General features: G+C 39.2%; 1 protein-coding gene across 2 annotated transcripts; it reads right to left on the bottom strand.

Annotated features, from left to right (window-relative positions):
* Window positions 1-1440: 1440 nt before the first annotated feature.
* Window positions 1441-13295, bottom strand: nrde2 (NRDE-2, necessary for RNA interference, domain containing). 2 transcript variants are annotated; one of them, XM_077538421.1, is made up of 19 exons: window positions 13060-13295; window positions 12225-12330; window positions 11923-12093; window positions 11632-11772; window positions 10870-11129; window positions 10145-10374; window positions 9468-9692; window positions 9188-9377; window positions 8884-9017; window positions 7114-7234; window positions 6829-7004; window positions 6560-6731; window positions 5311-5531; window positions 4745-5237; window positions 2721-3091; window positions 2492-2631; window positions 2203-2344; window positions 1906-1977; window positions 1441-1824 (listed from the first exon to the last, which is right to left on the bottom strand). In XM_077538421.1, exons 1-19 carry the CDS (start codon window positions 13118-13120, stop codon window positions 1699-1701), a joined length of 3552 nt encoding a protein of 1183 aa, XP_077394547.1. In that variant the 5' UTR covers window positions 13121-13295; the 3' UTR covers window positions 1441-1698. The 2 variants fall into 2 exon arrangements, with proteins under 2 accessions (XP_077394547.1, XP_077394548.1); XM_077538422.1 differs by lacking the exons at window positions 11923-12093; window positions 12225-12330; window positions 13060-13295 and having other exon boundaries at window positions 10870-11001; window positions 11078-11129; window positions 11632-11716.
* Window positions 13296-13634: the final 339 nt, after the last annotated feature.

Raw genomic sequence — 13634 nt, 5'->3', positions numbered from 1 at the left:
AAAAGAGAGAAACCACACAACATGCATACCCCACACTGGAATGCATTTCAGGTTAACTTTTTAAAGTTATTTATACAATGTGACGCGAGCTTTTAGTGCTGGTAAAATATATATAAATATCCCTTTGGCATGATTTTTAATGTTTGTACAAAAATCCTTTCATACTGTAATTTAACTGTTGAGATCATTTCTAGCTACAAATGCCATGTATTTCTGATGTCAAAAAATGACAATAAGTAGAATAATAAAACGTTTTAACTTTGTTTATACATACTTAACGATGAACTTGAATGTGACTAGTTAATTCTAAACACGGTCACAACCCAGTTATAAGAATTCAATCTCATTTTTATTTCTACTTTCTCTCGCTAAAATTTTTCTCTTGACCCCTCAATTAAGTTATACAGTCACATTAATGGCGGAAAAACATCCAGTTCATTAAATGACAAGTTTATTATAAAGTCTACTTATGTTAAAAAGAAAACAATCACAGAGAGCTTTAAATGACTATAGTCCAATAATTAAATATTAATTTCAACAAGTCTCACTAGTCACTGCCAGTACTACTGCAACAAGTGCGCACTATTTACTGTTCGGAAGTATTTTACCTGGGCGGAAGAATACCTGTTAAATTGCCGCTAACAAGTTTAGACAAAATTAAGTTTTGCTTTTGAGAAGCGATTCCTGATAGGACAAATCAGAGCCGCAATATCGAGCGTGGCGCCGCTGATTGGCCACGACTGACCTGCAATGCGCGGAAAAGGGTGTGTCAACAAACTGTAGTACATTGTGTAGTACTCAATTAGTTTGTTTTACTCGAATTAGACAGCTATGATAATGGCGTAAAGAAGTCAAATCACCATGTTTTGCGTAACTTAGTCGTGGCACATAATAAACATTGTGACAAAGTTAGCTATTCAAAATCATGGAGGGGATGTTACAACATAGATATGTGCAACCCACGCCCCCACGCCAAGTCCAATTTTAGTTTCACATATTCCAATGTTGGTGTTTTTTTGTTCACACTGATCACTCCACAAGACTGTTAATATTTAATGCAAGTTTATGTAAGCAATTCCTTAAAACAATAAAACGCCTATATGTAGTGTCAAAATAGTACTTAAATTTACAGCAAAATCAATTCTTTGGATCCTTGTCGACTGTAAAATTATTTTAACAGTTTAATAGTGCTGCTTTGGTCCACGGAAATAGCTGAGAAATTGGTTCCACCTAGTGGCCAGGTGAGGAATTATGGATGGAGAGCGTTCTACCCAATCGGTAAGCTTAGCAAGCTCTGGTCCCTACTGTTTATTATTAATACTTCCAATCAGTGGACTTTTGGTCTAATTTGTGTCTAGTCCAGAGAAACAACAGAAAATAAATGATATACAGTACTCTTAATAATAATAATAATAATAATAATAATAACAATAATAATAATAACCTTGAGAAACAATCATACTTTAATAAATTAAAACAATCAAATACAAATTACAAACAAAATTATATTCACTGAAAATATCTAGTAAAAAAAAATACCTAAAATGTTTTTGTCCTCAGCAAAAATGCTATTTGCCTTTTTTAGTTTACTTCTCAGAAGTCCAGATTGAGATTGTCCTTCTCGTCCATCTAAAGAAATCACTACAATGTCTTTCTACTGCTGAGCTGCCCAATTCTAGTTTTGCATGTGAGTTTGTTTCAGTCTTCCAGCAGAATGTCGAGTTCTTCTAATGGCAACCGGACTCGCAGCTCTTTCTCTGTCATCAGATCGACAAACTCTTGAAGATGCTCGGGAAACAGCTGCACTGCATCCATGTACAGTCCCTGGTGGAACATACATTTTTCAATGTATTAAAAATACACACAGGTACAACTGCCTTGATTGCTGTTAAGCTTGTGACATACCTTCACCCATGGAATATTCTGTAAGGCTTTGTAGAAGAGCCCCTTGGCTTTATCCAGCTTACCCTCTGACACCTACAAATACAAGTAAGTTTACATACTGTACACCTTTTAGTCTACTCACTATGTTTGCTATTCTTTATCCATTATAGATCCAGTATATTATTAGCAAATGGAATCACCTGAGAAAAAAACAAACAAGGACCATGCAAACTCAATGAGAACCCTCCATTTCGATTCGGCCAATTCATGCGGTTCACAATTCATTCATTCGGCCTTTTTACTGATTTTCCATCTCACCAGGTAGTGAATGTACATCCTCCAAAGTAAAGGACAGTGGACGCCCTTCTCGGATCCAATGGCGTTTTCAAACAGCCCACGGATACGGTTGCTGAGACCATTCTCTGGCAGGAAGCTCAAGGCGGTGCTTTTGTCACAGGATCTACGGTTGTCAGCAATATTTGATATGCAATTGGTAAAGAAGGCATTATTTAAACATTTTTCAGAATCAGTTGGGAAAATTAGACATTTTCTTGAGTGTTTATGGGAAACTGAGAGGAGGAATAATATCCTGCACGCTTTCGCTTACCTCTGTGCTGCATCCACCAGCTGCTTCCTTTGTTGTTCAGCAACAATAGCAAAGAGCCGTGGCACAACACAGCTGCTGTCCCTTGTTACAGCGTGAAAAAAACGACGTGCCCGGCCTGCACTATGGTAACGATTCTCCACCTGAAACAGGTCCCACGTTAAAGAAGGAAGAATAATATGTGGGTGTAATTATGTTTAGAATGTAATGAGTGAAATGAGTATGATTTGACCTGTACATAAACGCTCCAGAGAGGGGCACTACTCGGCCAGCTTAAAAGGGCCGAGGTGAGGGTGTCTCTCAGTGTGGCCAGTGGAAACACACCAACGCTCATGTGGTACTTGAGCAGCGACGCCTGCTGCACCGCCACCATCTCACACTCGGAGGCTAACCTGCTAACCAACAAGTTGCTGCCAGAGTGGTGAGCATCAGCGCGGGTGTGCTTGTCAGACGTGAGTGCGCTGTGCAGCTTGTCCATCCGCTCTCTGGCCTGGCTGTAGATGGCGTTTGCCGCTTTGATGCCCATAGTGAGGTACTGGAACAGAGCGTAACAGCCTAGCAGTCCTCTCAACCTCAGCTTCTCTTCTTGGACGGCTACGTGACCTGGTCAAAGAAGAATAGCATTACATCACTCACACACAGTTAAACATGATCATTTTTTCATAATTACTACATGTTGAAGGCGGGGTCTTCCGTTTTCAGGAAAATGCACGATATAAATACAGGATGTATACCAATGAACTCCTTCTCAATCTACACCTCTGGGCTTCTGTTAATGTGTGGTGGTGAGTTTTTCCTACACCCCCCAACCCCCAGCCTGCATTTTGGCATTTTTGTGTTTTATCAACAGCGGGACATTTCTGTGGACAGACAGTTGTTTCCCTCTCCCTCCCTCTCCCCCTCTCTCTCTCGGCAAGAAGCCGTTTTGTTTCCAATATTTATTGAAGAATTGAACTATGGATGTCCAAAAGTGTCAAAATTCAATAAATAAAAAGGCCTTTTTGAAATAACTATCGTTTTGATAAATAACAGACAATTATGTAATATGGACATTAAATTTTAAAATGAGGGTGTTAGTATTATTATGAAAAGTGTTATGCTGTTCTTTAATATGTAACAAATATTTTATTTTGGTTAATTATTCAATAATGATTATTTTAACAATGTCATACTTTTAAAAAAATAATGACATTTAATTTATTTTCAAGGTTTTATAAGATAATAAAACGTTGTTTTACAAAGTCAGTTTTTATTTCATAATGTCCTTTTCCACAATGGTCTTCTTTTACATAATGGCGTTTTACAGCCGAATGACTTGGCCTGTCAATCAAAGTCAGTGGGTGGGACCACCTGTGTGAGCTGAGATCGCCGTGACGCCTACCCCGTAGCCTGACGCAGAAGTTTAACATGGCCTTTACGTTATGATCTGATTCTAAACGCTTTGCTACTTCTTGGAGTACTTCTGAAAGTGACTTATCTTCCGTATCCATGCTTTAGCAAGCCTGTGACCGCCGTGGCTCCTCATCAGGCGATAAAATCTCCACGCGTGAATCGATACTGTAAGTGCTGCTGCTCATGTCTGTATAAGGGACTCAGCCAATCACGTAACTGGCTCCGCCTCATGTCATTCGGCTGTAAAACGCCATTATGTAAAAAAGACCATTGTGGAAAAGGACATTATGAAATAAAAACTGACTTTGTAAAACAATGTTTTCTTATCTTATAAAAACCTTGAAAATAAATGTCATTATTTTATTTTTTTTAAAGTATGACGTTGTTAAAATAATCATTATGAAATATTTAACCAAAATAAAATATTTGTTACATTTTAAAGAATAGCATAACACTTTTCATAATAATATTAGCATCTCATTTTAAAATTTAATGGCCATATTAGATAATTGCCTGTTATTTATCAAAAGAATAGTTATTTCAAAAAGTCCTTTTTATTTATTGAATTTTGACACTTTTGGGCTTCCATATTGAACATCCATCCAATTTCCACATGTAAAGAAGTTGCGTGGCAACTAATTAGTGCTCGAACGAGCAAAATACCAAATATTTCATTAAAAAAATTGCATCGCCATGGTGTCAAAGAGATTTATTAATTTAATAACTAATTATTATTTAAATATTTAATCATTATATGTCTACAGTTAACTGTGGAAGGGCTTAAAATACCAATATATAATACCTTTAATATAAAATGATATCGCAAGTAATCATCAATTTTCCTGACTTTTCCTGTGTGCTTACTTTTTTGGTTGTCCTGAGGACTGCAGAGATCTTCATCGAATGCAGACAAAGCGGCAGTCAGAGCTTGCTCATAAGACCTCCTGGCCTTCAGGACGGCAACCGGAGAGACGGGCTGTGATGACGAAGAAGGCGACAAGGCGTTCCCCTCAGCAAGTCTGGTGAGCAAACATACGGCCGGAGGTGCACTTCCATCCTTGAGCACCCCTCCTGGCCCACTCGCGCCATCCTCCACCTCCAGTTGAGCCCACAGCAGACACAACTCACAGAGGGAAGGGTTAGCCAGCCCTTTGCCCCCACCCAATGCTGTGGCTGTGGAAAACACTTTGCGAGCCTCTTCCAGGTTACCGAGCATCCACTCCAAGTGGGCGAACTCCCGCCACATTGCCAAAGATGAGCGGTTTTCGGGTTCTTTCAGCAGTGATTTGGCAATCCGCTTGCTGATTTTGCTCTGAGAGCGGAGACGTTTTTTGTTGCCGTGCATGCAACGAAACACCTGTAACAAATACAGAGCGATGGGACGATTTCTGATTGAAATGTCAAAAGGTTCACCAAATAAAAGTCCCTACCTTGAGTTTCTCATACTGCATCCGGCTGAGTGACAACACAGCTCGTTGTTGAGATGAAAGAACGGGTTGGAGCATATTGAACATTGTGTTGACAAATTTCTCACCATGCTTTCCAAGCCCTGCCCATTTCCTGGTTCCCTGAAGGGTGGTCATGTGACCCACAGAGTTCACCCCAAGGCTTGGTAGGTTGTGGGAAGTCAGAGCACGGCGGGAGTCACTACCTAAAATGAGTTGCTGACAGTTAGACTTATTTGTCCCTCAACCACGATATCACTTTTTTTTTTTCAGACTGATACCAGTACAAGTACTTGAGTAGTCACTGGTACAGGTACCAAGTACAGATAATACTAGTACGGTACTTTTTTTTTTTTTTTTTTTTTCTTTCAATGAATTAAGAGATAATTTTCCTTAAAATTGCATGAAACAGTTTGTTTGTTTGTTTATTAAAAATAGATTAAAAATATATATATGTATAAAAAATGCATGAAATTAATTAAAAATCTTCTGTTATCTTATTTTCCCCATTTGTTCATAAAATACATATTTTGTATAAAACCCAGAGCTGTCAAATGATGACATTTTTTAATCAAGTTAATCACATCTTAGAATTGTGATTAGTCGCCATTAATCAACATTTTTATCAACATTTTTTGCCCGCCAAATTTGAATAGCACCTGTTGTGTGTTAATTCTTTTGGCATTTATTGTTATAAGGACGTCTTCAACATTTTTTGATCCACTGCACACTCGTCCTCCTCTTTTTCTATTAAGTTAATTACTTGCATAATTTAAAATGAAAGAAAAATGACACCAGTAGTTTGACATGAACAAATATTGTGAATTTCACATGCAAACGTTTATTAAATGCTTTATTTTAAAGCATGTAGTTGTGTTTATTGCTCAAACACAACCTGTGCTACCTTTAACATAACCATCCGCTGTCAAGCTAAAGGATCATCTGCGGTCGAAATTAATTGTGTGATTAATCTGCGTTAATACATGACTGATGTGATATTTTTTGCGATTCATCAATTAGTTAACGCTTTAACTTTGACATCACTAACTATATAAAACACACAATATAATAAATTTTAACGTCTAACGTGTCAGTTGTCCAAATACATTTGAATTCTTGAGGTAGCCTCCTCTTGAATGAAAGCTAAAACCCTACATTTCCTCTATTTATTATTTAATTTCCAATGTATAATTTTTGTCATAGTTATTAAATGTGGACTTAATGGCATATTCACCCTGAGTGAGCAGAGAAAGGTCCTCCAATAGCAAGCCACGATGACCCAGGTTAGCAGACAGCACAGTGTCCACTGGGAGCCCCAAAAATGACAGGAAATTGAGGAGGAGGCGGAGCTGGAGCTCTGGCGAGGACAGGCAAATGAGAGAAGGGCCGATGTCGTCAAACAGCACCTTCAGACAGACAGACAGACACAAGGTGTTCAAACAAAAGTGTCACAATGATGCAATAATAAATTAGTAGCAGATTTAAGATAGTAAATCCGTTTACTTGTCTCTCTGGGTCCTCACAGTCGTCTTCTGATTGGCCCTTGGCTTTATCAGGTCTCCAAGGCAACCAATGGGCAGCTTCACGAGATGACTCCACATCCAGCCACACCGTCCATCGTGGCTGGCTGCGGTCCTTCACTTCCTCCTCTTCTTCCTCCTCCTCCTCTTCTTCTTCCTCTGTGGCCAAACACACACACGCATGTGTCTTGCTACTGGCATACGAAACACAAGCACCTTGCGAGGAGCTGTTTCCACTCACACAGTTGATGGAGTGTCTCCTATTTACCTGCGCAGGGCTGCACCCATCCTCCTCGCTCCTGTTGGACCATCCACGCTTTCCAACCTCTGGCATCCCACTCCCCAACTCTTGCCTCCCCGCTGTCCCAGAAGGGCTCGAAAAATTCAACCTGCACACATCATATGTGATGTGGCAAAAGGGTCCTCGTATAAAAAAATACAATAAAAATTTAGATATTCACATGTTCAAATTCTACACTTTATTCCCCTTAAAATGATATATGCGTCATGAAAGTACCTCAAACATTGACAAAGCTACAGCAATTTTAAAGTTGGCAGGTTGAAATCCATAGTTTTGAGAAAAACGGGTTTAAAGTTTTTGGTCCTTGCATCTTTCAAATGTCCATAGCAACCAGTACCTTAGGAAAAATATGTCAACCCCAAATTTTCAGGAACTGTTCAACTATTATTGGAAAGTCAATTCCAAGAGCAGACAAGGCCATCGTCTGAGATTTGAACCCTTAAATGTTTTGGAAGTTTGACCTCTCAAGAGATGAAATCAGCCTCAACTTTTAAGATCACATTCAATTCAAATTCTGAGGCATCAGCCAAAGTTTGCTTATTTTACTGTTGACCCTAGTGGTATTTTCCTGCGTAAATGAAGTCATATTACCACAGTGGGAAATTTGATGTAATAATTTTGTGTTATTTAAGATTATTTGCCATTTCATATGGCCTGTGATAAGTGCTTTATTGATAACTTATGATGGATGTGATGTCTCAAATGCTTTTGGTCACATAAAGACAATGAAAATGTAATGATGGTTCAACAGTTTTTTGTTTTGTTTTGTTTACTCCAAGGTAGGATGCCATGTTATGTACACTTTCGTGCTGAATGGACAGATTATGGTGCATTTCGACTTTTTTGTTGTTGTTGCTAAGTCCATTTATATAAATCATTTGTTAAGGCGAGGAACTCATGGTTATTTGGGGCAGGTTTCCGAGACACTCTAAAGTTGCCTAAAAAACACGTTGGCTGGATGCACTTGTACTAATAACTGCTTATTTTTATACACATCTATTTCAATTTTAACTTTTGTGCTGCTGGGAAATGAAACTAGAGACCTCAAGGAGGAGAAAAAAAATCTGAATTTTTGTCCAATCTATTTTTACTAGTAACATGCATGTTGCTGAAGCGGGTCACATAGAAACAATGTTATTCTTTTACCTGCTAATTAGCAATAAGCAATATCACAGTTTTTGCCTTTTGTGGGATAGTTCTTATACATTCAATTAAGAAAGTGAAATACGAGGTTGTTTTTTTCTGTTTAATATATCTGTCAAATTCGGGGCATCGTGGCTCAGTAGCAGAGTGGTCGTCTCGCAACCCAGAGGTTGTGGGTTCGATCCCATGCCATTGTGACCATGGCCAAGTATCCTTGAGAAAGATACCCAGTTGATCCTGATGCTGAGTCAGACTCATCAGTAAGTGAATGAGTAACCAAATGTAAAGTGCTTTGAAGGTCTTGTAAGGTGGAAAAGCGCTATATAAATGAAGTACCATTTACAAAATTTCCAGTACAAAAGTCAGCTCAACTTGTCATCAAATGCATGTATACTATTGCCAATTTTACAACACTAGCTCAAAAGTCAATGACACCTCAAAATAACAACCTACCTGTGTCATGTACCGTGTATTATTCTTCAGTATGTAAATCTATAAGGAATCTAGAAGTTAACCCATTTAACTTGTAACATTCTGATCAGATCAGAACGCATGACGTGTGTGACATATGGTGTGTGCTTTATTTGTGTTTACCTGCTGCTTGGTGGACAGTTGTCGTACACTGTCAGGCTTGAAGAAGGTAAAGTCGATCACGGCTTGAAAGAGAGAGAGCGCCTTCTCCGAATGACCGGATTGACGGAGGAAATGACACTGCTTGGTGAAGATATCTGAACAACGACAAAGGATCAGCACAGGATACAAATGATTACATCACCAGCAAATCACAGGGCTGACAAGGCTATATTTAATAGCCACGGTTGCTGAAAATAAAGCACATTACTTGCTCTTATAATGTTAATCTTGAGTTAACAAACTGACTGATAAAGCACATCTCTACCTAGCATATCCTCTTCAATCCCTGGCTGGGCTGGGTGGGACACCATGCTGCCATCCCGGACAGCGCTGAGCATGCTGAGACACTTCCCGTAAGCGGAGTTGACTTTTGACACACTGAAGTTGCTGAAGTAGCTTTGGGTGAAGAGAAGATACTCCCTCCACAGAGGGCCGCTATTTGGGTGCAGAAAGACCTCAAATAAAACAGAAAACAGAAGTTAGCCCTTATTTCTTGATACTGTTCTCAGGTAAATAATATTGCAGAACAAGAACAGCGAACCAACCAGTTTCTTCCACTCTTTAGCCAGAGCTGATGGTTCCCAAAGCTCTTGGCAGATCCTGAGTTTCTCCCGCTGCAGAGTGACACAGCTGGGGTTGGAAGCCACAGCGCGCTCTGCAATGCTCAGTTTCTTCTCCAGCACGGCCTTGTACGAAGACTTGCGACTCTCCTGTAACTCTTTGGCCTGCTGCTCGTCCTCACCTCCAAATACCGTTGCACTTAATTCATCCTAAAGCAGGACAGACAACATAAAGTTTAGAATTCATGCTTCATGGCTGTCGACCAATCAAAGGCTTAATTAATATAAGCAATCAAGTACATGAGTTGTCATAACTAAGGGCTTAATTTCAATGTGAGTACATGTTTGGGAATTCTTTAGAGGTGGACTCAAGAGATTCTGGGGTGAATACTCAAAACAATGGGAAAGTCCAAGCAATTCCGTCAACACAAATTGAGCAAATTTTTGGAGTCATTACTTAGCAGTTGCTGTTTCAAATATTATGGCTTCAATCCACTGTCTCAAGTTAAAGTATTTCTTCAACATTTTGTGGAGGTTTTGTAAGAAGACTCAAAAATCTTGCCAGAATTATTAGTAGTAGTTTAGAAAGGGCCATATCTTAGGAACAAATAATCACACACACACACACACAAAAAAAGTGATAGGTTTGTTGAAGAAGTTACTTGATATCTAATAAATTTCAGCCAGAGTTGGGTGTCCTCAGGTTGCTCTCTCAGTTTCCTGTTAAACTCTTCAGTCTGGCCAGTCAAAAGCACAGCTTCCTGTCCTGTCTCCAAGTTGTGCTTGTCGTGCTCATCTGTCTGCTCCTGTTTTCCCTTTCCCTGCAGCCAGAGGGCAGTGGTGGAGTCGTACACGCCGAGGGGATTCACGGATGACGTCTGTGCACTTCCACCTGGAGCAACACAGTGAAGCCCAAAATGCACAAGATAAAGGCAGATGAAATCAATATAGGATCAAATAAAGCCTTACAGGACAGAGGATGACAACGCAGTGAAATCATGCTGTAGTACAGTAATACGATAATCATTTTGAAGATTTAACTATAACGTGGAACCTCTAAGGTTCAACATAATCCAACCATAAAGGCTGCCAATCTGCAGATGCCCAACCTCAAATTTATTTGGACTGAGAATCCATTTTCACCATCAGAAACAATAAAAATAGAACAAAGTGGGTTCCAGTATCCAACTGTCGCCACCATAAAATCTCTATTAACTGCACAGGATACTCGTATATATGTGTGTTATTATTCTCACTTCTGAATTGTACAACCTGGGGATCATTCAACTTTTGAAGTTTTAATTAGAAATGCAAAATGCTGGTGTGATGATGATTGTAGGAAATGACACCTTGTGATGTTACTCCACATTGTGGCTGAATGTCATACCTGTCTCCCCTTTTTTCTCCCCCTCAACGTCTTCCAGAGGAAGAAAGCGGTTGGAGTTGGTGACATCACTGCTTTCACAAACTCTTGGGATTGTCAGGAGAGGTGGCTGAGACTTGAGCAATTCACGACACACTGTAGAAAAGTATCGGTCTGCTTCTTTCTTCTTGTTCCCCCCTTTATGTTTCTTATTAGCGTCCTCCCAGCTTACTTCTTGTCTGCGAGGATCCAGACCCAGTGATGAGATCCCCTTCCTCCTATACCTGCAATAACAACATTTCTTAAAAAACAACACACATTTGAAAGCAATCTATAGCCTCATTCAGACTGACAGCCCTAATTCCAACTTTTATCATGTCCAGCTCGTATCCGTCTTGATTTTATGAACAGCAATGAAACAACATGAAATTTGATTGGAGATAGATGAGAACACATAAGGAGGAGGTTTGAAATGTGATACATTCACAGACTTTTGCGTCTGTGCCTGTGGTGCGGATAACAGCGACAATTACGTCACCTACAGTACACACCAATATCGTAGAGATGGACGGGCAGAGGCACGACTTAAAATGCTAACTAGCATTCATTGTAACTCATGCAGGTACGCCAGGTCAGTAGAAGCCCTGATTTGTCACGCAACCAACAAAAAACATCCGGTTACTTATACTGTAAATGACAGTGTGGACAGTGTATACAGATCTGATTTGATTTAAAAAAATGTTCAAATGGCAAAAGTGTTCACCTTTAATTTTGTGTGTGCGTTACCTTGCTACGTCTCCTCTGTATAGAGACTTGTACGTCCAGTTGGCCGCGTCAGATTTCGAGTCGACACAGAATGGCTGCGCTGTGGGCGACTGAATGTCATCCAACCAGGAGAAAGAACTTGCGATTGGAGCAGCCTGGGGTCTGTGTTCACAAGAAGACACAGCAATCAGGAGCAAAGAAATCAGAAGTCACTTAGAGTGGGTGATTGTTTGAATTCAAAATGATGAGACGCCATCAAACTGTATTTGTTCATGTAAACACATTTGGTGGTGTGTATGTGTGTACTGGTACCTGTTGGTTTCTTGTTTCCGCTTGAGATCACTTGGGAAGATTGGTTCAGAGTCCGATCCACTGCTGTCGGTTGACCGTTTAATCTTATTTTTGTGTTTTTTCTTTTTTTTCCCATGCTTTTCATGCTTTCTCTTCTTCGATGGCGCATCATCCTCATCTTTTCTGTCTAGACTGAATATAATACAACATAATAATTTAATGCAACATGTATGATAACACAAGACAAAAGTATGAAATCTCTTTAGATACAGTAAAGGATGATTCATCCATCCATTTTCATGTCACATTTTCATATATTTTACCTTGTGTCTTTGTTGTGTAGCTTCTCACTTTTCTTCTCTAAGAAACGACTATGAAGAGACAGGGCATCACTGGTCTGAAAACTCTTATTGCTCAGCCAGTTCAATTCTAAATCGGAAATAAAACAAAAACAAAAAAACTGTTACTTCAGTGACCAAATTATAAGGGTAGTCACTGTTTAAATGTAGTGTGGGGTATCACTAACAATTCAAAATACAGTACTCTCAAATCCATCAGCTTGTTTAGTAAAACAAATGACTATCTTACAGGGATGCAAATCAGACTTAAATCACAAATTTTAGGACTTGAGATGGCTCGGCTAAAACTAACTAAAGATTTAACGCTATGACTTGATGTGGAGTGCAGAGGCCACTTCATGAAACAAGATCAGCAGATAAATTACCTTTGGATTCAAGATTGTACATTTTTGATATAACATCATGGCAACATGTAAAGTTCACAACTCATAGATGTGACCCAAAAACAACGCCATTTAACTTAATCGGTCACGATTACAGTTACATCTTCTGTCTCTGTTGGTCTGTGTCTCTACTCTCACCTCTGCTAGTTGCTATATTAGTAGTGTTAGCCTTCGGTTATATTCTGCCAGCAGCTAACATCAATATGTTCCCTTTCTTCATTAGCATCTGGATATTAAGACACAACGATCAATGACATTTAAGTAATGAAGAATTGACCTAATTCCCAGAATTGTTTAACCAGACATGAGCGCTGCATAACCACGAAAAGTATTATCCGCTGTCCACTTCATAAGGATTATTATCTAACAACTAGAAACATACATATGTAATTTGATGAAAATGGAGAAAATATTACCAATGGGTAAGTCTTCAACCTTTTCGTTACTAACTTCTGCAAAGGCTGGAAACAGTGCCATGTTTTTGTCCTGTATAGCGTACGGTCGCAGGGAAATGACGTCAAGTGCAATGCGACGAAAAGGAAAAAAAAAACAGTCGGCAGTCAGCACATGGATCGTCGCCCCACAGTTATTGTAGAACTAATAAACATAACGTGTGCACAAAATGCAAAATTGTGAAATTGTGGCCATTTAATATAAATTTATATCTCATGAGTCCCGACAATTGACAGTTGTGTAAGCAAATCAAGAGCTTCGTTTATGGAAATGGTCGGTAGAGGATCTCTCATATCTGTTACGCCAATGTTTAACCCGAAGAGAAAAAAAAAAAAAAAAAGTATCTCTAGCCGCAGGCATTACTACGTTTGTTTTCATTTAAATGTTGCAGCTCCGAGGCACAAATGTTACAGGCCGAGCAAGTGTGATTGAGGATAAAATGTTGCAGTGTCGCACTTTGGTCCAGGGAGCGAATGGGAGCAATGTTGTCTTTAATTTAATTTAATTTTTTTATCTATATTTTATTTCAGGGATACCT

The sequence above is a fragment of the Festucalex cinctus genome, chromosome 12, assembly GCF_051991245.1.
Source record: "Festucalex cinctus isolate MCC-2025b chromosome 12, RoL_Fcin_1.0, whole genome shotgun sequence".
Taxonomy (NCBI): Eukaryota; Metazoa; Chordata; class Actinopteri; order Syngnathiformes; family Syngnathidae; genus Festucalex; species Festucalex cinctus.
The sequence above is the reverse complement of the archived record's forward strand: the minus strand, read 5'-3'. Positions and strand labels throughout refer to the sequence as shown.